This window comes from Gallus gallus, chromosome 3 (genome assembly GCF_016699485.2).
Source record: "Gallus gallus isolate bGalGal1 chromosome 3, bGalGal1.mat.broiler.GRCg7b, whole genome shotgun sequence".
NCBI lineage: Eukaryota > Metazoa > Chordata > Aves > Galliformes > Phasianidae > Gallus > Gallus gallus.
In genome coordinates, this window is record NC_052534.1 from 97,546,184 (window position 1) to 97,570,045 (window position 23,862).

Sequence of the window (23,862 nt, forward strand, 5' to 3'; positions counted from 1 at the left end):
ATTTATCTTTGTCCCAAAGTTATCCTCTGGGTAACTTCACCATCAAGGCCTTTTCATTATTAGCAGGCTCCTTTGATTCACCAGCATCATAGAATCATAGAATGACTTGGGTTGAAAAGGACCACAATGATCATCAAGTTTCAACCCCCCTGCTATGTGCAGGGTCACCAACCACCAGACCAGGCTGCCCAGAGCCACATCCAGTCTGGCCTTGAATGCCTCCAGATGGGGCATACACAGCCTCCTTGGGCAACCTGTTCCAATGCTTCACAACCTTCTGAGTGATCATCTAAAGCACAGTCATTAGTTAGAAAAGACCCCTAAAATTGTGTAGTCCAACTGCCAATGCCCACCGAACCATGCCCCTCAGCGCCACATCTCCACATTTACTGAACACCTCCAGGGACAGTGACTCCACCACCCACCACCACCACTCCCAAATCGTCTCCCATTTCTGACCCTTCTCTATCCTGATGTGGGAGTAAGGGAGCCAAGACACAGCCTGCCCTTTGGCATTTCCCTGCAGAAGGCTTCCCCTGCCCTGCCAGGCAGCGGCCACGGAGCAGAGCACTGCTTCCCACACCTCCCTGTCTTCTTCTTACTCTTCGTTTCTTCTTCTTTTTTTTTTTTTCTTTTTCTTTTTTTTTTTTCCCTGTCGTTGCTTTAAAGGGAGCACCCCATCCACCCGGCTGCTGCTGCTCTAAGGACGTACAGCCCTACGCTGCCCGGAGAAAAAAAAAAAAAAAGAGAAAAAAAAAAAAAAAGAGAAAAAAAAAAAAAGAGAAAAAAAAAAAAGAGAAAAAAAAAAAAGAAAGCGATTTCTTCATTGACAAAAAAGAGAAACCAAACACGCCCGCTGCGGCTCCGGCACATGCAACGCACCCGGCATCCGCATACAACGGCCGCACTCTTCTTTTAGGAAGGTTGATTCCATCTCGAGTTTGGAAGTTATTATTAATTACAATTAATTAGTTAACACCTCACCCCCAACCGCAAGGGCAACCCCCCGAGAGGCAGAATCCGACTGCTGAACAGCCCCAAGCCGCTTCACCTTGTTTACCCCGAGCGCCGCTGCCGGCGGGGGGAGGCGGCCAGGCCGGGGCTGGGCGGGGCTGGGCGGGGCGGGGCGGCGGGCGACCGGGGCGGGGCGCGGCGCAGTGGGCGGCGGGGCCGGGCCGGGCCGGGCCGGGCCGGGGCGTGCGGCGGCGGCGGGGCAGTCAGCCTGCGCGCTGGGCACCGTGCGGGCGTGCGGCGGCCGGCAGCGAGGCTCGGAGCAGCCAGCGTCCCCGCCACGTAAGTAGCTTTGGTGCGGCGGCGGGAGACGATGTCCTGCTGAAGGGGAGTGGCGCGACCATCCTTTCCTTCCCTCTTGTGCAACCCTCGGGCGTGGGGGGGGAAACCCAAACAAAACCTGCGCTCTGCTTTTTTTTTTTTTTTAATTATCATTATTATTATTTTAAGCGTTTGCACACCTTACCGCACCCTCAGTGAGAACTGAGCCCCCTTCTCGAAGCGGTTTTTTTTTTTCCCCTTTTTTCCTTTGTGCCCCCAGCCCCAAAATCCCGCTGTGCGGTGAAAGCGTTCATCCTTCCTTGCACTTTTTGTTCTACCGGTGCGGCGGCCGCAGCGGCCCCCAACCCCCCTCTCCCCACGCGGAGCCGCGGTTCGGGGCGGCCCCCCGGAGCCTCCCGCCGCGCCGCGCTCCCTTTTGTCGGCCCGGCGGCCGCTGCCCGCTCCCGGTTAAATGCTCCCTCGCTATTTCGCGGGGCATTTTCGGAGCGCCGCGGGCGCCAGCGGCGGAGCTGCCACGCCATCTACAGCCCGGCCTCGGCAGCGCGGATCAGCCTCGCTGTAGAAGAGAGAGAAAGGACGGTCCCCGCGCGCGCAGCGCCCGACTTAACCTTTTGTTTTCGCCCCGCGGCAGCGCCGAGCTCCGGCCGCGCCGCTCCGCGCCCCGCTCCCCGCCTCGCCGCCCCCCGCCCCGCTCCGCTCCGCGCCCGGCCGCCGGCGGAACAAAGGGCGGCGGGCTGAGCGCTCTCTCCCCGTGCCAGGACGCGGCGCTGAGGCTGGTCGCCCGCCGCCGCCGCGCTCCCGCTCCCGCCCCCCCGGCGCACACAAAGGCGGCCGCAGCTGGACGGGCGAGGGACCGCTCTCCACGCCAGGGCTCCGGTGCAGCGTCTCGGCTGGGCTTCTCCATACTCATGAACATACAAAGGTCAACCCCTATCACGATAGCACGATATGGGAGACCGCGGAATAAAACCCAGGATTTTGAGGAGCTTTCGTCCATACGGTCCATCGAGCCAAGCCAGAGTTTTAGCCCGAATCTAGGCTCGCCGAGCCCGCCGGAGACCCCGAACTTGTCGCATTGCGTTTCTTGCATCGGGAAATACTTATTGTTGGAGCCTCTCGAGGGAGACCACGTTTTCCGAGCCGTACATCTGCACAGTGGCGAGGAGCTGGTTTGCAAGGTAATGCCTCTCCTCCTTGTTATCCTCACGTCTCGTGTCAGTTTCCCGTGTCTCGCAGGAGGGCCGAGTGCAGCCGTGGGCTTCAATTATTAAACACTTTTAAAAATGAAAGGCGCAGGAGAGGCATTCAGGGCGCATCCTGGAACTTTTCCCTCTCTCCAGACAATGGCCACGTTCTAGCGGTGGCCCGCAGCCAGCTCTGCCTCTCACCCCGGGGACATTGTTCTGGAAAGAGCCGTCCTTTAAGTAGGTCTTAGAGGGAGTTCAGGGCAGGAGAAAACCTCGTCTTCCCCACTCTCACTTCTCAAAACGGAATGGGGAATCGCCAGCTTGTTTGGAGGTGTTGGGACCTGCTGGCTGCCTCGTTTTTTTTTTTTTCCCCATCCCTTGTTCTGGTACGGAAGAGGATGTGGAAGCGAGAAGGTCACAATCAGCTTTGTCTCAAAAAGTGATTTAAAAAAGAAAAAAAAAAAAAAACCCACATCGAATGAATCAGCCCGAGCTCCCTCACCATGGAGCTTGTTTGCAAACATCATCCTCCCCCATTGCACAACTGAGCAAGAATAAAACCTGCACACCTACGGCTTTCGGAGGAGCAGACAAAATAGCTGGCCCGCTCTTTGTAGCCAGTCTGCTCTCCGTGCCTCCTCCCTGATTGCTCTGCCCTTAGAGGTGAGCTGTTGGAGGAAGACCCCCACGTGTGTGCACGTCTGTCGAGGGATGTTATGCTCCTTTTGGGCTGAGGGAATATTTTCCTTTGTTCCTAAATTGCAGATCTCATTGTCTGTAGTGAGCCAGACTTGTGCCCCGCAGTAGTAGTTCTTGTAACTATGGAGCAGATTGCAACCTTGCAGCAGGCGCTGCAGTATTTGCATTGTTCCTGAAATAGAGAATTGTGCCCTTTGGCAGTCTTGGGTGTCAAACTAGTGCAAAAACTGAGAAGTAGACATACTGTAACTCGCTCACATTCCAGGGATTAATGCTCGTGTTGCTGATGGTTTCATACTTCTGTGCTCAATTCATAAGTTCAGGACTGGCTCGTAGCAGGGAAGTGAAAATAATCGCTCCTGTTTCTCTGTTTGTAGAGCCCGGAGTTCAGAAGGCGATTTAAATGTGCTCATTGATTGAGTTATACAACCTGATGTTAAGGCAACTTCGGACTTTGTGTGCTTATTCAGGGAGAAAAAAAGGGCCCGTGACTTTGCAAAGGGCTAATATTGCATGCTGAAGTGAATGCTTTGTTACTAAACTGAAACAGAGCAGGAGAATTTCTAGAATGAAAGCCAGCTCGGTGCAGCAGCACAGTGCTGCACTCTAGGACATTGGCATCTTTTCATGAAATAAACAGATCCCACAAAGCTGCTGCTCTGTGTGAAATCATAGGTGAACTCGCGTGGCGAGTGGTGAAGCGGGGGCTCTGCTCTCCTTTGTTTCCTGTTTGGTTTGCAGGATTAAGGTGGTGTTTTGGTAACAGCAGGAGTGGCGTGGCCGCAGCTCACAAAAGGCTGGACTTGATTTCTTTCCTCCCTTTAAGCTGTATGTTTTTAAGCTGATCCTGACGTTTCAATAGTATCAGTTTTTCCATGTGTGCAAGGCATTACTTCTAGCGGGGCTCCAAAAATATTATCCTGGCTTGAATTGCCGGTTTGTGAATATGCAGTTCTCAGTCCTGAACTCATCTTAATTTAAAGCCTTCTTTAAAATGCCTGTGGTAACATGACTGCTATTTGTCAAGTAGCCTTCCGGCGAAGAGACCTGCTATCTGGTATCTTATTGAAGATGCTCTTGGAGATTGCTTGCACAAACATTGGGTTGGATAACAGACACATACTGATGATTCTCAAGATTCATTTGGCTGCACCCACTGACTGTACAGATGCCGTTATTTGCTTCAAGGCTCTATGGCATCCAAACAATGGTAACTTCTCACTTCCAATTCCCAGCGAGAACTAAATCAAACTGCAGCTTATTGGACGTTTGCTGAATTGAGGCCAGGGATTTTAGAAGCTGGGATACAAAGAAGCCTTTTATAAAAGGTATTCTACCCTGTAGCAGTGTGACGGTGCTTCCCATCTCCCCCTTTTCAAACATAGAGCTGATACAGATCCATACCTGCTTAACCTAGCCCAGCATCCACAAAATGTGGCAAATTTCTATCAGGACAGCCTGGTTAGGAGAGAGTTCTGGACTTTTTTCACAAGGGATTTGAGCTCTGTGAAAATTCCCTCTTAAATTTTATTTTACAGCAGCCTCTTTGTAGCGTGGCCATTCACTTAGAGTTCGGAGATATAAATGTCAATGAGTTCTCCTCTGGAATGATTTACACCCGGGTGATTTCAGCAACACCCCTCCTCAGTTCTGCTTCCTTGGCTCGCTGTGTCGCCAGAATGCCTCCCTGCTGATCTGCCCCCTGCAAAACGTGTGGGATCTGGCTGGCAGCCCTTAAGGTTGTGTCCTCTATGCTGGGTCGCAGCCACGCAGGTGTGGGGTGAGGAGGGGGTTTCTCCGTGGTGTGGGTTTGGGTCCTCTTCTGGGGAAGGGGTTGGTTAGGATTGTGCTCTGAAGCAATGCACGGCGCAGGTTGCGAAGCCTTAGGGAAATTTGGATTGAACTGTCTCTCTTAATGCCCAGTCCTGAAAGCTTTGTAAAGGTTCAAAGAAAGCAAGGAGGTTTGCTACTGGGAGAGCACGCAGATACCTGCTATGCAATACAAACGCCAGATGGAATACAAAAATAAGAAGCTGTGGTTTAAACCGGTGTGTTTGGTAGCTTTACCAGGCTCTTCATTTTTGTGTTCAATTAAAATGGGACGTGACTACCTTAAATTCTTCTCACCCAAGTAACAAAACACCAGAGAGCGAGTTACATATTAATAGCATTTTTATGCTGGTGGAAACACTAATCCCTTGCTTTGTAGCACATCCGGAGCAGGTATAATTAAAAACAAAAATCCCTCCCATCAATACTTGGCTTATATTCTTCTCCAGCACACTGACTGCCGTTACTCTCAATGAAGTCTTTCTTCTTCATGTAATGTGGGCATTTCTCAATCGACTCACATACTGATTCATTCGTCATCACTAGATTATAGTAACTTTTTATGTTTGGGTTTCCCAGCAGCCTTTTTAATTCCTACAGCTCATTCACAAGATCAGTGATAACATACTCGCTATTAAAGGCACACTTTGCTTTTAATGGAGCACTCAACTGAAGCGCAGAGAGCTCGGGTGGCTCTGCCTTTTCCCTTCTGAAGGGTGTTTGTCTGCACTCCAACGCTGGGGCTGCTTCCCCGGTTGTCCTTCTGATCTCATAAACAGCCATTGTAAAACTGAGACTTTGAAAATGAAAGTGACTTTGCGGGAGGGGAAAGAAATGCAGGAAGTAAATATGAATGGTGAAGGATGTTGCTTAAACCTGAAATTCTGTCAAGCTTTAATGGGTTAATAAAGTCAACAGGGAGGCATGTGGGTCAGAGTGGGTTTAATCTGACAGCTTCTCTCAAGGCAGAACTACTGGTCAAGTTTTCTGTGAGTTTGTTTGGATGCAAAATAAACAAGCTTCAGTCTGAGAGCTGCGTGTCACTGATCTTTAGAGCTTAATTCAGATTACGTTGTTAACTTGATCAGCTATTAGCTAATGAATCTGTTCTTGCTACAAATTTTGGAGGCCTGCCTTTCCTATAGAGGCTCTATATGTGTTGTGAGGGGCTGCACAGTCTGTTTTGTCTCGTCCTCTATGCTGTGAGCTCGTGACATCCTGTTTGCAGCAGTACAGTATAAACTATGCTCAGAGGTGCTCTGTTAACAGAATTAGATACGCTGTCATTCACTGTCCTTCCCAGCGCTAACCCTGGCTTTACTGTCATTGTTCCTGCAGGTGTTTGATATTGGCTGCTACCAGGAGTTATTAGCACCATGTTTTTGTCTGCCTGCACATAAAAATATCAACCAAATTACTGAAATAATTCTCGGGGAGACAAAAGCGTATGTGTTCTTTGAAAGGAGCTATGGGGACATGCATTCATTTGTTCGCACCTGCAAGAAGCTTAAAGAAGAGGAGGCAGCCAAACTCTTCTATCAAATAGCTTCCGCTGTTGCACACTGCCATGATGGTGGACTGGTACTGCGAGATCTGAAGCTGCGAAAGTTTATTTTCAAGGACGAAGAAAGGTAAGAGCATCCCTTGTGTTACAGGTGGGGGTGTCTGAGATCAGGTTCAGTGTTACGGGATGCTGCGCTCTTCTTTGTCACCCTACAGTTCATTTGTGGTGCATGAGGGGTTTCACTTTCCTTACTTTCCTCTGCAACCTGATCATGGGATGGATATACCATGTGACCTTCTGGCTTAGGCTTTGGAGTAAAGTAAGTAGAGTGCTGTTTGCATCTGTGCCTGGCCTCTGCGGCTCGTCCTCAAGGAGCACCCTCATTCCTGAGCAGAGGATGTCTCCTGCAGGAAGGCTCTGTGGAGGTGGCTGGTGTAGGAGCTCCACTAATGTAAATACAAAAGGTGTTCAAAGAGGAAAGGACTAAAAGATCTGCTCTGTTAAAGAGAGCTGGAGTCTGAAATGGCTCATTCCAGTGAGCAGGCATGAAGAGGAAGAGCAGCAAGTGGCTAATGCAGATATAGGTTGGAGGGAAAGGCCAGCGATGCTTTGAAGGACCCCTCTGAGGACACCTGCTTGTTTCCCTGGAAGGGTCTGGAGACTGCTGCTAAGAGTATTGTCTGGAATAAGACTAAAGCTGCCTTGCTGCTGTATGAGTGCCTGCTTTTAGTATCAGATATTGTGGTACTTGGGGAACTACCCTTTATTCTTCTTTGTCTTTATTTCTATCTCCTCCCTACATGTTTTCTTTTCTCGTTAATTGTCTGGTTTGGGGAGGAGATGGAAGACAGGGAATGACGTAGAGCTGAGTGCTGCAGGTATGCTGTTGAAGTGCTATTTCTGCTGCTGAGCCATAGCTATACAGTTGAATCTTTGGAAACATCACGTCTCCTTTCCTTGTGGCTACTAGTTTTTCTTAATTATGTTACATCATGTATTTTCTTACAACTTCCATACAAGCCATCAGGGTAATGAACTCTGCCAGAGTAAAGTCAGACTTTCACAGAGGGATTAAATGGGAAGAAGGCCATCAGAAGTAAAAACTGAATGAGGACAGAGCCTGTCTTTGTGCTTCTTCATGTCCTGGTGGAGGATGGGGAGATACTTTTGCCCTTCTGGCTTAATCCCACAGGTTGTCTGAAAGCTTGCTCAAGCTGTTGAAGGGAAAAGTAGATGTTCTGGAGAGAGTCACTGAGAATAACCAATGCATATCAATTCTGTTCAAGGCTGTTTGTGGAGTTACAAGAAAAGCAGGTTTTTCTGCAGGCTCAGGAAGTCCATGGTCAGAGAATGACAGAAAGCTAATAGGCAATTCAGTCATTAAAGAGAAGTTCCTGACCCTACAATAAAAAATGACAACGTCTATCTTGTTTAAATATTCTCTACTTAAATTTTATTAAAAGATGAGTTTTCTAAATTGTACTTCTGCTTGTAAAGACATTAAAAGGAGTAAAGTAGAAAACGGTTTCTTAGTTCAGTTCAGGCAACTCAGCTATTTCCCGTTTTTTTTGCTGCAGACCCAATATATATGATTACCATTTCCTTCTATTCTAATAAGAAAGCTTAAGTGCAGCTGGCTTTGTGTCCATTCAGAGAGAAATGCAAAGCGAGTAGATGTAGGCTGCACTTTCATGACTTTTATTCTGAGTTTAATAATTAAACACCATTATAGCACCTTTGATGTAGATAACAAAGAAATTTGTGTGGAGTAGGTGGGGATTTCTGTTGTAGCTGATAATGTCCTTACATTAAAATGGATTTTTCCTGGCGATATGCAGAAACTTGTCTGGTTTCCTATGAAGGACAGGATTGGAGCTTACTTTCCACTGTGAACGAAGGCGGCATGAGCTCAGAGCAGTGTAGTGGGGGCGGGTGCAGGCCCTTGCTGAATACTTTTGAACTCCTACCCTGCTGCTTACTAGGAACTGAACGCAACCCACGGCACGAGGCCAAGTCCTGCAGCCACCCAAGAAGAGTGGTGCACACTATAATAGCAGTGTTTGCATTCGTGAATGCTTTTCGCATAGCTAGTCTGCGAAATCACAAAGTTGCTCACTTTTGAACAGTGTCTTCTAATTGTACAGTAATTCACTTTAAAGGTCAAATATGACTTGCTGGTTATTTTTAAGATAACCGTAATGTGGTTCTCTTCTGGATGTGCTGTTGGTTTGGAGGTAGAGAGGTATTGCAATCCCTTCTCCGCTAAGTAAACAGTGAGATGAAATAGTGGGAGATGGAAATAGAACCACTTCAGCGACTGGCTTTTTCACATGCTCTGATCGTCAGACTGTAATCAGTTATCACTTTCAGTCAGCTGCTATATTTAGGCTGAAAGATCTTCCCAATCCTTTTGGGTTCACAGCAGTGTTGCTGCATTTCTCGCACCCATCTGAGCTTGTGGTTTGGGAGTCTGCTGGCATTGCTTGCATGCTGATGGTCGGACTAGGTGATCTTGAGAGGGCTTTTCCAAGCGTAATGATTCTATCATTCTGAGCTGCCTTGCATTCAGAAACTGCTGCCTGAGACAGGTTCTGCAGAATCTGCTTTTCTTTGACACCTGTGGTAATGCAGGAAGAAAGAAAAGAGGAGAAAACGGTGTTTTAAGAAATATCTGTGAACTCTGCTGCTGTGTGTCACCTGTTCCTTACAGGAGTTCTTTTTCAGCAGTTCTTTTCCTGACTATTTCCTCCAACCTTTAGAGAGAGTTGCCAGACTGACTGCAGGGACCAGTAGGAGTGTGAAGGATACATGAAGGCAGTTCCATTTGTTTAAAAAAGAAAATCAATTAAAGGATTTCATAGTACATGCTCCTTCCATTGATCCCAATGCTGCCCTAGTAGTCGGGTATGAAATCGGAGCTTGCGAGTTTTGCAGACAGGTGAATATGACATTGAATCTCTTCTCACTTCATTCCCATTATCTAAACTACAGCTGGAATTTGTAAAGATTCAAGATCTTGATCTAGTGGAGTTAGGAGTGCTCTTTGCTCCTGCTGATGTCACCGCTAAGAATGCATGTTATTTGGATGTTGCAAATTACAGTGCCCTTTTCATAATGGTAATGAACGAGGAAATAGGAAGGTGGAAGAAAGAAATGTTGGAGGCTGGTGGTGCTGTGTGTTTTGTAAGGATCCTGATCTTACTAGCAGCGTTCTCTTGATGTGATAAATCAAAGCTAGACTGTGATGATGTGTTACATCTTGCTATTGTGTGTATATAAATATATCAGCACTTAGATGTGAAGTTCCACACTGTGGAAGCCGAACAAATCATCTGTTTCAAGGTGCTTCATCTTAGAACTTGAGTCTTGAACTGCAGAAATTTGGAAGATTGCTTGCCGTGAAAATGATGTGTGCTATTGGCAAGCATCTTAGGTCTTTTGTGTTTTGTTTTTGTTTGTTTCGTGTAAGAGAACGTTGGGAGGTGTTGTTTTAGGGGTGGTGGGTGTCTGTGTTTTTCTGTCTGTAAACTGTAGGTGAAATAAGCAAAGTACTGAAATTTCAGAGTTAAGCTTCTTAAACCTGCAGCTGATCTTGATGAAGCAGAGCATCTAAGACATTACCGCATGGCTGGAAACGTTTTGTAAGACTGGGTTAGCAAGCAGCAGCACATCTATTAAATGAGGGCAGTGACTGTCAGAGTCCTGAAAACATGGAAAATACTTAATTTGCCATGCTGGGTCTCACCGGACTTTTAAAATTACCTATTAGATTCTTGGCTATTTAAAAATCGGGTCCTTAAACTTCTAAATAAAATGTGAATCCAGTACACTGGAGATGAGCAAGGATGAAGCATCCCTTTATATGTTTTCTGTTTCCACATGTGTTGGTCACTTTTCTCATCCTGGATATGAAGATGGGTCAGTGTTGCTGCTGATCTTTGCAGTGCTCTTTTGACTATTTTTGCTCTATTCCCGTTAATGGCATTTACAGTTTTACAGTCTGCCCTCATAGTAGGCCCTTGGGCAGAGCAGCTCTGCCCTTCTGGCATCCCATAATGATGTTGCAGAATAGGCAGGGCTTTTTAGGTTGTGCTAAAAATAGCGTTATTCACAGTATAGCTAATAAAGCAGTTCATCAGTGTGATGTACAGCAGATGCTTTGAGAGAGCCACCTCAAAGATCTCGGAATTAAATCAAGCATTTATCTGCTGCTTGTTCCAATGGCTTTCCTAATACAACAACGTTTCTGCTGTCAGGGAATTATTAATTTCTTTAGTGCCTTTTTTTTTTAAGCCTTTAATTATATTAAAATATTAGCTGTCGTAACATTTGAAGCTTAAAGACCTTGAACATTCATCATTGTTGTTGAGGGGAAAATTAAAATAATTGTGGTATTTGGATATTGTAATTTTCCCATATACTTTGAGTAAATATGAGAAGTGATTGATAGGCAGGTGAGATTCAGTACAAATAATATCATTTGACACTTTCTGTTCTGTGTCAGGGGAATCCAGCCAGTACTTATGCTAACACACTTTCTAAATTGGCAAAACGTATTTATTTGATGCTCTTGGAATTGTTTTTTCACCTCCCCTCCCCACCCTGAGTTTCTCAGCTGTAAGTGGATGATGCCAGTGACCTAGTTATGTTATCTGCAATCCTAGTGGTACAAACCTGATCCCACAAAAAACACAGAATGCTTGTACATATCTGCTTTTCTCCAAGTAGACATTTCATTTTCTGATAGTTAGCTGTAAGTTTATTTCCCTGTATTTGTCAAACTGTAATCCGGTCAGCACTTTTTCCCCATGGTGTTAAGAATCTGTTATTTTACTGATGATTCAATAGAGAAGAGGTAAGTCAATGCTTTCCTTAAGTTCTGGTTTTCAAATGCCAAGAACATTACATATAAAGCCAATCTTTACCTGTTTTGGTGTTCAAGCTCTTCACCTTACCCTCAGTGGATGCCACAGGACCATATAACGCCACTTCTTTAATATCGGAGAATTGTAGGTAAAATTTCAACCCCTCTACCTATAACCCCTTATTATTTTGCCTCTTCTGAAATATGGGTAGGAAGGCAAACTTCTTTACAAATCTCTTCTGTCAAACTTAAGACCTAGGATCAGCTACACAACTGTTCTTTGCAACAAAGTTTGTGCTTCCATTTGCCTTCTTGGGGTTTGGTTGCAAAGCTCCATGTTTCTCCCAGTGTTCCTGGGATCAGTGTGCTATGGGTTTATTGCAGATGTGATGCCTTTCCTGGTGGGGCTTGGGAGGCAGTCTGCAGATGTCAAACATCACGTCAGCTCTGTGAAGTGCTTAAATCTCCTGAGGGCATATGGAGCTGCAGAGGTTGTGTTGTGCCTTAGGTCATAAATGAAAGTAAAAGCCAGGGAGAAGTTGACTGCTGATTGGCCCCAAGATATATCTCAAATTCCAAATGGGCCTTGAGACCAGACATCTAGCATCCTTCAGTGAGACCATGAGTGGTTAGAGCATGTGATGTTGCTCCTATGGAGTTTGCAGCAGGTTTTGCCCTCACTGTGCTGTCTTCTGGTATTTGGTTGGTAGCTGGATATGTAAAACTTTATCTCCCTTCTGAAGAGCAATATGGGATGCAGCCCTGTGGGGTTCCTGGAACAGTAGAGAAGCCCTGCTGGGGTCCTGCATTTACTTCAGGTTGTAGGTTGCCCCTGTGTCCTGCCCAGCCTCTCCCACCACAACTGCTGACAAACCTTCTTCACTGTGTGCTGACGTGATTTGTGATGGCCCATATCACTTCTTACAATGGCTCAGCATTATGTTTGGGTTTGAATGACATTCTCATGGTCACCAGCTTTTTGGAAGGCTCTTTTTGCAGGAGTTGTCACATTTCCCCCACTCTGAGAACTGCATGCTGGCTTTCTTGTCTTTTGTATGACTTTCCAAAAGTTGACTCTGACGGAGTTCTGCATTCTGTGTTGGCTGTATTGGTTGGCATGGGTGCCCATCACACAATGCCTGTTGTGAGTTTGCTCTTTCTGAGGACTGTTCTTTGCAGTCCCTGGAAAAAGATGTTTCTTGAGAGCTCTTGCACTGAGAGTTCAACATCTGGCCATTTTGAAGACTTTGAAACCTCCATCCATAGACTTAATGAAAAATATATTCTCTGTTGATTTCTGAGTCTGCAGGCCTGTGAGCTGGAAGACACCTGGCTAGTGGCAGCTGCTATGGTGAAATTCTGTTCATGTATTTCTTTTTTTAATTGTCCTTATCATTACGCTGTGAAATTACTTCAGGATTGGGAGTGAGAAAGGAAAAGAGCAGACTGTAAGCAGGTACCAACCAGGAATTTTAATTTAGTTTTAAGCATATGCTTTTCAGTAGATATTTATTGCTTAGAGACAGGTTACAGTCATCTAAGCAGAAGGTTTGCAAGTTGAGCTGTGAAATAATACCCTGCTTTATTTTAGAGGTGCTGGGCTCCCACTGCAGGCACCAAAGATCTGGAGCTTTATTTGCAATATGTGGTTACATGAGCAAAAAAAACCCCAAACAACAACAAAAACAACAAAAAAAAACTAAGAGTTTTTTCTCTCTCTTTTTTTTTTCCTTGTGAACCTTCACCATGCATTATTTGGACAGACCTGGGAGGGGGGGAGGGAAGATGAACATGGCACACAGGTGAGAGCAGAGCCTTTTAAAACTCTGACCTCTCTTGTGATCTAAAAAAGTAACAGCAAGGTGAAGTAGCTGCCGCGGGCCAGATGCTTATCATATAATGACCTCCTTGCAGGGCTGTAACCAGGCCCCTCCGTGAAAGGTTCTGCACTGGATTTCAGAGCCCTTAGCCGACACAGTCACACATCACTACCTTCCTATCTGCTTTTCGGGGAGCTTGTCGCCACCCTAGGTAGTGAGAGCATGGAAGAAGCTCAGTGCACGGCGCACAGGCTGGGCTGTTCCCAGCAATCCTGTCTGAATGCTGTAAGGCTGAGGCCATGGGACCTCCAGCCCTACCTGGAGCATGATGAGAGGTGGGTCTGGGTGTATTTTTTTAAAGTGGAAACCAGCTAAAGTCAAGTTAAAAGCCCTAAGTGTGGCATGTTGGCAAGGGGATGTGGGGCCGGATAGGATCCCATTGGAGGAAGGGTGGGGGGGATATGTAATTTTTAGAGGCTTCCTTATTCCACGGAAGTACCGGTGAGGGAATCTTCCCTTAGGAACAAGTTTTCATCCTGTAAAACCTTTACTGCCTGCAAGTCCCAGTTGCCTTTTGAAACATATCCTTGAGCCTGTTTCATTATGCAAGAGACAGTTTGTCTGACAGCCTCTGTGCAGGTTTTTTTTTTTTTTCCTGGAGTTGCGTAGGATGCTGTGCAGTGAACTCCCAGGCTGTGTGCCACTATGTGTTGGAAGGGATCTTAGCAGCAAAAGGAACAGGATTTAAATCGATGGCGTAATGTTTCCCCTCTGATTCTGAGCGCCTGGCTGCCCTGGGAGGAGATCGGGTGGTTCCGAGTTCAGGATGGGTGTTTGCACCAAGCTGCAAATAATCTGCGTGGGGTTTTGTTAGCTGCCATCCCCATCTCGCTGCCTCCACAAATGCTCCTGCATTATTTAGGAGAGATTCCCTTAGTTAAAATAATCAATTAGTAAAAGAGAATTGTTTCCAGTGTCAGGCTTTTTTTTTTTTCTTCCTGTCTGATGGCATAATTGCATTCATGCTCATCTTTGTGATGGGGTGCTAGCAACTGACCTTGATTAAATGACCTGTAAGTTATTGGCCACACAGGAGCAATCCCTGATCTCTTGGGCAGTTACGGGTTCCTGTTGATGGCTTGAGTGCCTTCACCTAGGGAAAGGCTTTCCTGGCCTCAGTCAGAATAATGTTGAAATATGAGAGAGGATTGCTTGAGTGCCTTTGTGTTTTTTTTTATGGGCAGGCTAATTTAGGGGGGAATGCCGTGAAGCACCTCTTCTCTTTAGAAGTTGCTGTTTTATGTTTACCTGCGGCCATATCAGTAAAATGGCAATTTGGATGGCAATTTCAACTGAGCTGATGGTTGTTCTCTGATCTTGGGAGGCACGAAGCTGCTCTATAGGATCTGTAAATCTGGAATATCTCGTTTTGACCCTACCTGAATAGCAAGTGGCTGGTGTGCCTGCAGTCTGAACCAGGATGCCTCTTTCCAGAGCAGCTGATTTTTGGTCATCTCATTGGAGGTGATGCTGGATTATAACTGTGGGCTCAGTCTGCAGTTAGTGTTCCCAAAATGGTAACTGAGGCTCAGCTGTGGTTCAGATGCTATCTCCCGTCAGATGGCTTTGGGGAAAGGCTGGAAGCAGCTGCTTTCATTGATTCAGGTATGGATTCCTCCACTGCAGTGAATAAACAGTAGTAAAGATATTTTCCTCTGAAACACTCAGACTTTCAGTCAGTATTTCTGCTTTAAACGTTCCTTTTTTTTTTTTTCCCTTGCCTCACGAGCTTTGAGCCCTCTGAATAATTCCACTGATTCTGGTATGGAAATCGTGTTTGCTTTTGGAGAATAAGAGCGGAGCAAGTGTGAACGCCGGGTTCTTACAGCCTTGGCTTCTGTGTCAAAAGGCAGGGGAGTAGTTTGCCAGTAACCCCTGAGCTCTGCTGGGAGGAATAATGTGAATCACCCTGGAAAAAAAGGTGTAGGATGTACAACAAAGCCGTCCGCCAGAAAGGGGTGCTAACTCAGGAGGCGGCATGGAAGAATCTTCTGGAAGACGTTTAATTGATTAGGTTTTGTTACGTTACTGAAGAGCAAAGTCTGAATGCAGTCAAGTAATGAATGGCATATTGATAAGAAATTCAGAGTGGTATTGTTTTTCATGGGTTTCCCTGACGGTTTCTATGGGGACAAAGGCGCATTTCCCGTCTGAGTGCTGCTGCTGCCCTCTGATTGCACTTCTGTGGTTTCATTCACCAGTAATGGGAAAGCATTCATAGGCAGAATAGCTTCCCCTTTTTAAATAGCCATGATTCAGGGTTGTATTTTTTTTTTTTAACGCATTAGACTAATGCAGTGTTTTATCAATGATCTGATAGATGCATAATGCTCTTTCTCCAAGTGCTTATTCAGGGTCTGCATTAAAACTTGAAATTATGTACTGTAATTACGTAAGCCGTGACAGAAGTCTTTGTTGCCCTACAGTGTGTGTACAAAGTGATTCTCATCCGGCTTTGGCAGTAGTTTATGTTTCAACTTCAGGGATTAATTTTGTTGCAGCCATTTAAATGGTACAAACTCAAATAGTGATGCTTTGGAAAACTTTTTTTCTCTTGCAGGGGTCCTTCAGCTGGCTCATGTGAGTTAATTATTTAAAGAATGAGAGGTTTGGTGGTTTTGTTTTGTTTCTAGAAATGTGACTTTAAAGAAGCGGAATGACTTCATTTTTTGTTTGTGCCTTCTCTTCTTTGTAATAGGAAGTGCTTTAACGCTGATGGTGATTTCACATTTCAATGTTTGGTTTTGAGTCTTTCCTCTGCCTGCCAAGGGCCAAATTGAATTGGGTTGTCTGTTTGTTCTGCAGTTGGATGCGCTTCCAGCCTTTGCTGCAGAGGCTCTGTGTTCTCAGCAACTCCTTGCAGTTTTGAGGGTCTGTTTGTTGTTGTTGGCTTCTATTCTTTCTTCCTGGATATTTTATTTCAGTGCTTCCTCTGAGAGAGGAGGTGGAGGGGAAGAAATCGGTGCTCATCCAGAGTGTCTGTGCGCATTTCTGTTTTTATATTTTCTCTTTCCTGTTGTTCTCCCCCCCTTTCCACCCCTCTAGAGGAAAAAAATAAAAATCTCAGACTTGCAGAAGACAGAGCTCTTTAAGGCAATGCTTGAAATCTGGAGGAAGGGGAGGCTAGCCAGAGCTGGAAGCCAGGGATATCTGTTTCTCTCAGAGAGGCTGTACAGTCGGAAACAGCAGCTCATAAGCCAGGCTGCTCCTTTTCAATTGCCTGAAAAAAGCATGAAATGGCTGTAAAAAGCAGAGTGATACTTGCAGTTCATAGCAGCCTGCCAGCCTGCTGCACAGTGACTGTGCACTGTATGCAAGGCTGAGGTGTGTGGAGATGCTGTCTCCGAAGAAGCCAGGTTGGCTTGGGTCTACCCTGGCTCCAGGTCATGGGGGACAGTTCAGAACAACACAACCAGGGCCTTCAGCAGTGACATCTCATGATTGTTTCTATGCATGGACTGTGGTTGCCTCCTCCAGAATAACTCAACCCTTAGGAAAGCAAGAACATCCCAGTTGTTTCTGTTGGTAAAGGGGAATGTCACACTTGGGCTGTGTACCCAGCAGGTGGGTGCTCAGAAGATGCAGGATGGCAGCTTGTGAGGGAGATGCTTGTGTGCTAGAAGGGCATCTAGTGCCCATACCCATGCAGGAGTGCAGCCAGGTGAAGGACACATTTCCTTATTTTTTTACCTAGTACATCAGGGTGTTATTGCATGAGGGTTTGGGGGCTGGCTAGAAGGGCAGAAGAGAGCTGAACATTGTATTTTTGTTTGGTTTGGGACCTTTTGTTTCCTCAAAGCCTGTCAGCTCAGCGGGATGAAAAACCTGGTTGAGTGTCTGCTTCATTTGGTTGCAGATTATGGAGGAGCAGGCAGATAAGGGCCAGCTGTTGTTCCATTTGCTTGCTTAAACAAAACCTGCTGTAGCATGCGCGGAGGGCTGCTGGCTGCAGAATGCAGCACCTTGCATGAAAATTGGGGGAGGGATACAGCCTTTGTGTGCTGCATCTGGCTTTTTAGCAGTACACTTCTCCTCTAGGAGAAGATGGGTTCTGAGCTTTTTTTGACACACCTTGCTCTCTGCTTTTTCCAGTTTTGTGCAGCATTCATTATAGAAAAGGAGAGATTTAGGAATTAAAATAATTTTCTTTAGTATAACAGCTGCTCAGTGAGCTGTTGCTTTAAATTTTTTTTGGCAACGATCAGAAATGCAAAACAGGGTAGGAGAGTAAACACCGCTTCCCTGCACTGTTGACACTCCAGTGGCAAGACTGTGTGTGTGGGTGAATTCTCTCCTGCAAGTTGTTTATAAATAGCATACCCTGCCCCGTTCCCTCTGTGTGCTCTGCTTCTGGGAGCAGCAGTGAGCCGATGCTTTCCTGGCTGGCGGTTCAGTGACTTAATGCACGTTTGAGTAGCTGGCCTCCCCACTTCATTGCTACACATACTTTTCTGTGGAAAAACTGAGGTGGGCAGTGCAAATGGAACCATAACTCGTGTTTCTGCCTTCCCTTCCATTTCTTCCTCTCTGTTCTCTGCCTTACTAGGAGTGTTTTTTCTCCCTGGGCATTTTGCCTTGCTGCTCTTCCTGTGCCACACAGATGTGGGAACACAGTGAAGCTGAGCATGCTGGAAGGACCCTTCTCTAGGCACATCCCTGTTTGGGACCCTCTAAGCTGTGTACAGAGGGAAATTGTTGTGATCTTGATAATTACAGTCAGTTTCTCCTTGCAGCCAGCTTCCTGTGTGAAGTATTGCTGCTGTTAAGTATTGTTAGTGTGCTAACAAGCTGTTGTCCATTGCCAGAAGAAGTGCTGTTAGGCTGGCAGTGGGTACTTAATCAGGAAGCAGGTGTGTTGCACAAACCCCATCAGCATCTGCACTGGAGGAGAAAACAGTAGCCTATTTAATGAAGGAAGGAGCTGCCTGGACACACTGTGCTTGGGAGCCAGGTATCCTGCATTCTGTATTTATGACTTCCTGATCCAAGGCATGTTGCCAAAGGGGCTTTCACCTCTGCTAGAAAACGTCTCTAGCTGTTAAAAAGGTCCAAGTGTCATTATGAGAGTTTATGGCACAGTTGCCTTTGGAGTACTCCACGGAGTGAAATGCTCTTCTGTTGGTTCAAAGATGATAGCACTGAGCTGCCCTGAAACCAAGTTCCAGCCAGAGCTGGCTCAGCTGTCTTTTGCTACTCAAACCCAAGCAATGTTGTCTTCAGTAAACATTTAAGAAACAGGGCTCTCCTTGTCTGTTTTTAGTGCCTGCGAAATGATGTGTCTTCTGACTAAAGCACAAGTTCTGCTTTCTGGGATGAAGCTCAGTCTCTGCCTGTGAATGTCTGTGATACGGGGAAGGTTATGGTCATGACATTGGACGAGGGGTGATCACGGAGAATCATGAGGTTAAGGTGTGAGGACAGGAATACTCGCAGTTGATGCCCAGGTTGCTGAAAGTCTGCACTGCTGCTAGGTCACTCTTCCGTCTGTATGCACTGGGCAAATCCTATTGCGTGCTGCTCATTCTACTCTTACAGCCAACTATTGCTGGCAAATAGTCTAAAGGATAATTGCTAATCTTTTTGGTTGCCTATAAAAGGGACAGACTTTTAAATATAGTTACAGATGCTAGCTGTCCGAATTAAAAGGAAAGAAAGGTTAAGTTAATCTCATGCCATGACAAGCAACTTTGGCATCTTTTTTTCTGTCCCTGCGGTATTTATAACGGAAGAAAATTTTTTTGCAAAGATTATTACTGCAGCACAGTGACAAGTTCACAGCGCTTTGCAGGCAAAAAGGAGTTTGCAGTCTCGATAAGGCATCCCTGCCATCCTTCTGCAAGCCCACTGCTAGCCTCTGTTCATTCCAATGCAAGACATTCTTCTAGTTTGGCCAGGTAGATAAGCTTGCTGTTCATCTCAACATTGAGCTCACCTGATCTCTCTTTGGCTGAAAGTTTGCTTAGGAAGACTGGAATTGGTTAAACTTGCTCTTCCTGAGTATAAGGATAAAGCAAAATATTGGTTAGTCAAGAGGGATTGGTTAGGGTCGGAGCAGAAATTTTTATTCCTTGTGGAATTACAAGTGCAAGTAAAGTGTTCACCAGTGTGAAGGTGTCAAAATAACTTCATCTCTTCAGGGCTCGAGTTAGATTTGGACTTGAGTCCTGAACGGGAACGGAGTGCAGTCAACAAATAATCATGAGACTTGTATCTCCTTTTGGAAATCATGTTTATGGAAGCATTATCAAACACGTGTATACAGCAGTTACTTTTATGTGTTTATAAGACCTTACCAGTGTGTTTACTGGACATAAATGCAATTGAAATCTTGTAACAGTGTATGGCAATATTCCTCATATGTCTTTTTAACTGGTATCTGGTGGAGTTAACTGTAACAACAAGTATGGTGAAAGGGAATCTAAACTGATGGCTTCAGCGGTTGTTGCATTTTGTAAAGTATTTTCATTACAGTCATGTAACTGTAACAGCCCAGAATATGTGTTCTGATCTTTGCTTACCTTCCTTGTTTTGTTTGTGTTTGTTGTGTTTCTTTTGCCTGCAGGACTAGAGTGAAATTGGAAAGCTTAGAAGATGCTTATATTTTAAGAGGAAATGATGACTCTCTTTCTGATAAGCATGGATGCCCAGCCTATGTGAGTCCAGAGATCTTGAACACAAATGGCAGCTACTCTGGCAAAGCAGCGGACGTATGGAGTCTAGGTGTCATGCTTTATACCATGCTAGTTGGACGCTATCCTTTCCATGACATTGAGCCTAGTTCCCTCTTCAGCAAGATCCGGCGTGGGCAATTTAACATTCCAGAAACTCTGTCCCCTAAGGCAAAATGCCTCATACGTAGCATACTGCGTCGGGAGCCATCAGAAAGGCTGACTTCACAGGAAATTCTGGACCATCCATGGTTTTCTACAGATTTTAACGTATCGAATTCAGGATATGGTGCTAAGGAAGTATCAGATCAGCTGGTGCCTGATGTCAACATGGAAGAAGACTTGGACCCATTCTTTAACTGAGCACAAAGACTGGTGTTCAGAAGGTACACAACCTGGAGATGGACACATGAAGGAGCCCTTCCTGATGGTGTTAAATCACATCCTGCATCAGCCTAGCTTGGTAGCAAATGACACTCGGAGGTCCTCGGATTGAGGAGGAACCTCCACAAGGAGCTAATATAACAAATGTAGCATGGGGACAGACTGGGGGGTGGGGGGAGCTTGCTATCAGGTTAGATTGATTTGGAGGAGAAAAGGCAGCATGGAGCAATTGTAGCTTCTCACCTTTCTGGAGCCAAGGAGACTGCACATGCCAACTCTGGTGCAGCTATATCACTCCTGTTTCTGTTCCATTAAAAATAGTGGTAACTCACAACAAATAGAAACTTTTTGCCTCAGCTCACATCTTGGCATCGCACTGTTAAATATTTAACTTCAGCCATTATTCAGGGAAAGTACAATTGGCTAACATTTTTTTTTAATCGGATGTCTAATAATTGATGGAATTAATTTAAGAAAAAATTAGGTGCACAAAGACGGACATGAAAAGTGGGTGCTAAAAACAAACAAAATTTCAGTTCATGTCTCTTGATAGCTATTTTCAACTCATTTCTTCTAAATAAACTACTTAATATTCTTGTCAGGAAATGACATTTTAATGCTTTGTTCCCTTAAGGGGAAGTAACTGTCATTTAACAAGCTGTTCTGTTTTGTGTCAAATGGTTTGTTGCAGGAAGCTATTATAACTCGAACTTCCAGATGCATTACTGCTATAAAAGGAGAGAAAAAAAAAATGTAATTTTTTCAAAAAGATATGAGATACTGGCTTCCATATCTGCCATGCTGCACGTATATGACTAGAGAGGACAGAAAGCCCTTAATTGTCTCTTTATCTGAGAACCGATCTCTTCTTTACCTGACTGGCCCACATGTAAATAGAGGGCTCTTTATTACTGAAGAAGAGTATTGTGGGTTTTGTTTTGTTTTGTTTTTTGCTTTGAATTCCTCTCAACTTGGGAAATGAATTGTTTGGGTTTGATTATTATTTTTTTTTTGTTTATGTCCAGAATAAGAAATAAGAGGGTATTAATAAGCTGAACATTTATATTACAGATATTCCTCTTGAAACATACACAGTAATATGCACCTTTTGTATTGTCAAGACTTATTCTATTTATTGAAGAAAATGTCACAGTAGTGATGTATTAAGCCAGTACTTCAATTACGGGTTGACTTGGGATGACATGTTACATGCTGTAGTTAACACACTTCTTTTCTGTTCAGGTATTTCTGTCCCTAAATAACTTTTTATTTAGCTTTTTTGTTTTTTTTGTTTGTTTTGTTTTGTTTCTGGATAGCTTTATTTGATTTAGACTGGCAAATGTTTTTATTACTGCTTTTATATTGCTGTATGATATTGAAATCTCTTGGCATAAATATTTGTGTTTCCAGTACCTCAGTTGTTCTGATATTACTGCCTGTATACGTTTTGTGAAGTGGTCATGTTTTTTGGGTAGGTACATGTGGACTCTGTAGTATGTAAATGTTACTTGAATTTGTGCTTAATTATAGTATGTGGCATGTGCGTACAGCTACTTGGCATTTGACGTATGGATGCTATTTGCCTGCCTCGCAGGAAAGTTATGGTCCCACTCTCAAGAGGATGTTTCACAGTTCTTTATCAAGAGACAAAGCTAGCTGCAGCTGACCTGCCTTGGTTCTATTTTGATAACTAAGAATATAAAGGAGTAACGTTTTTACACTCTGAAGATGGTGCTGTGTCAAGAAGGACTTTTTTTATTTTATAAATACCTTATAGGAGGAAAGATTGGTGATGTGCATGGTGGGGTTTTACTGCCTCTGGTGCTTTGTCATGTATTTGGTTTAATGTTTTTTGTCCTAATCTCTTCAATAAATAAAATGTGCATATTTAACTAAATATCAGTTGTGAACCATGTTCTTACTGAAGGTTTGAGGAGCTGCAGGAGTTTTCTCTGGTAGGGCCACTTACCTGCTATTTTTTGTGCTGCTGTGTTGTGCTCTTGCCAGGCCTGTGAGCTGAGAAAGCTTAGCACTTGTAAATGCAAGGTAACACTGTGCACCTTCTCATCAAAAAAATTGCAGTCTGCTGTGAGGGAAACTGTTTCTTCTGGCTTGTCCCTGCTGTTTAGCTAGTCCATTTACCTGACTCAGGGAGGGTACCGAAATGCAGTGAGAACTGTGTCTTTTTGGCAGTGAGAGGCACCTCCATTGGTGGGAAGATAAAAAATTGAGCAAGCTGGCATATCCGCTTGCCAGAGCTCTAGAAAAACATGCATCTTGCACTTGCCTTCCAATTCTAGAAAGCATGGCTCTGAAATAACATCTCTTAATTTACTGCTTTTTGTTTAAGGCCAAATTCTACTACTTTCATTCACTCTGCATAATAATTTATAGCTGCATGGTGAGATTACGTAGAAGTGCACGTGGAGCAACACGGTGTTATGTCCATGTGAGACAAGACAGATGAGTCTTGACCCATTAAGGAAAGACAATTTGAGTAAGCCTGTGATTTGAACAAGGATACAGTCTGTTTTTGGCAATTCTCTAGTATGAAGAAGCCACAGGTAGCAGATGTCCTCCTCCAGAAGAAACAACCCCCTACCCTAAGCTGCAGTACACCAAAATAGCAGAATATTGCACCCAAACTGCACAGAGATTATTATCAGGCCGCCTAATGTGCTTTGTGATTTCAGTCCAGGTAATTCTAGCACATGTTGAGTATTTTGGTTGATAGGTTGAAAATTAACTGTTGGTTATAGCACCAAGCAGAAATGTTATTAACATACAGAAACACTTGAAGATCGGTTTTTAAATGATCTGCATGCCTGCAGTCAAAGTTTAAATTACTTGAAACTCTTTCAAATCGAACTCCCACAATAAATGTGCTTCAAAGAAAAAAGCAGATTGTAATCAGTCATAGAGGGAAGGGGAGGGGGGAGGGGGAAGCATTGAGGATTTCCCTCTCCTCCACTAAAACTTATGTGAACGGCTTCTGTTCTGTTTGGGTGGAAGTAGCTAGACCTTATTTTACAGCAAACCTGCATGCTTGCTTTTTCACTGCCAGTAATTATATGAAAAATGTGGCTGACTAATGATTGCTCATTCACAGTGCTTTTTATATCAAAGGCAAGAGCTTTCTTGGTATTGCTGCAGAGGAATCCTCTGGCAGCTGCAGTCAGCTTCGTGCAATGCTGAAGGAGTGCCCTGTTTCCGGAGCTTCCTCATCCCTGAAGTGAAACCCTAGAGGGGAATCTGTGATTCAAACAGCTGATTTTTGGCCTCTTTTTTTTTCTTTTCTTCCTCTTTATCTGTTGTATGGGCTCAGCTGTCTCTCAGAGTGGGGGAAGGGGTTGAACTCCTTCCAGCTGAATGGATTGCAATATGGTGTCCACAAACTGAGCCCCTTCCCTCATCGTGACCCTGTGGTTGACTTCAGGAGCAGAGCTCCCTCCAAACACATCTCTTCTCCACCCATGCTACTCCCCGGTGAAAAACAAACAAACAAAAAGCCCAAAAACTTACCAACAAAACAAGCCTGTGTTTTTTATTTACC

The 23,862-nt window shown here is 44.9% G+C and overlaps 1 protein-coding gene across 2 annotated transcripts; it reads left to right on the plus strand.

Annotated features, from left to right (window-relative positions):
• Positions 1-1,219: 1,219 nt before the first annotated feature.
• On the plus strand, positions 1,220-22,206 carry TRIB2 (tribbles pseudokinase 2). 2 transcript variants are annotated; one of them, NM_204401.3, is made up of 4 exons: positions 1,220-1,293; positions 2,052-2,471; positions 6,348-6,640; positions 19,820-22,206. In NM_204401.3, exons 2-4 carry the CDS (start codon positions 2,202-2,204, stop codon positions 20,286-20,288), a joined length of 1,032 nt encoding a protein of 343 aa, NP_989732.3. In that variant the 5' UTR covers positions 1,220-1,293; positions 2,052-2,201; the 3' UTR covers positions 20,289-22,206. The 2 variants fall into 2 exon arrangements, with proteins under 2 accessions (NP_989732.3, XP_046794359.1); XM_046938403.1 differs by lacking the exon at positions 1,220-1,293 and having other exon boundaries at positions 2,440-5,998.
• The last annotated feature ends 1,656 nt before the right edge of the window (positions 22,207-23,862 follow it).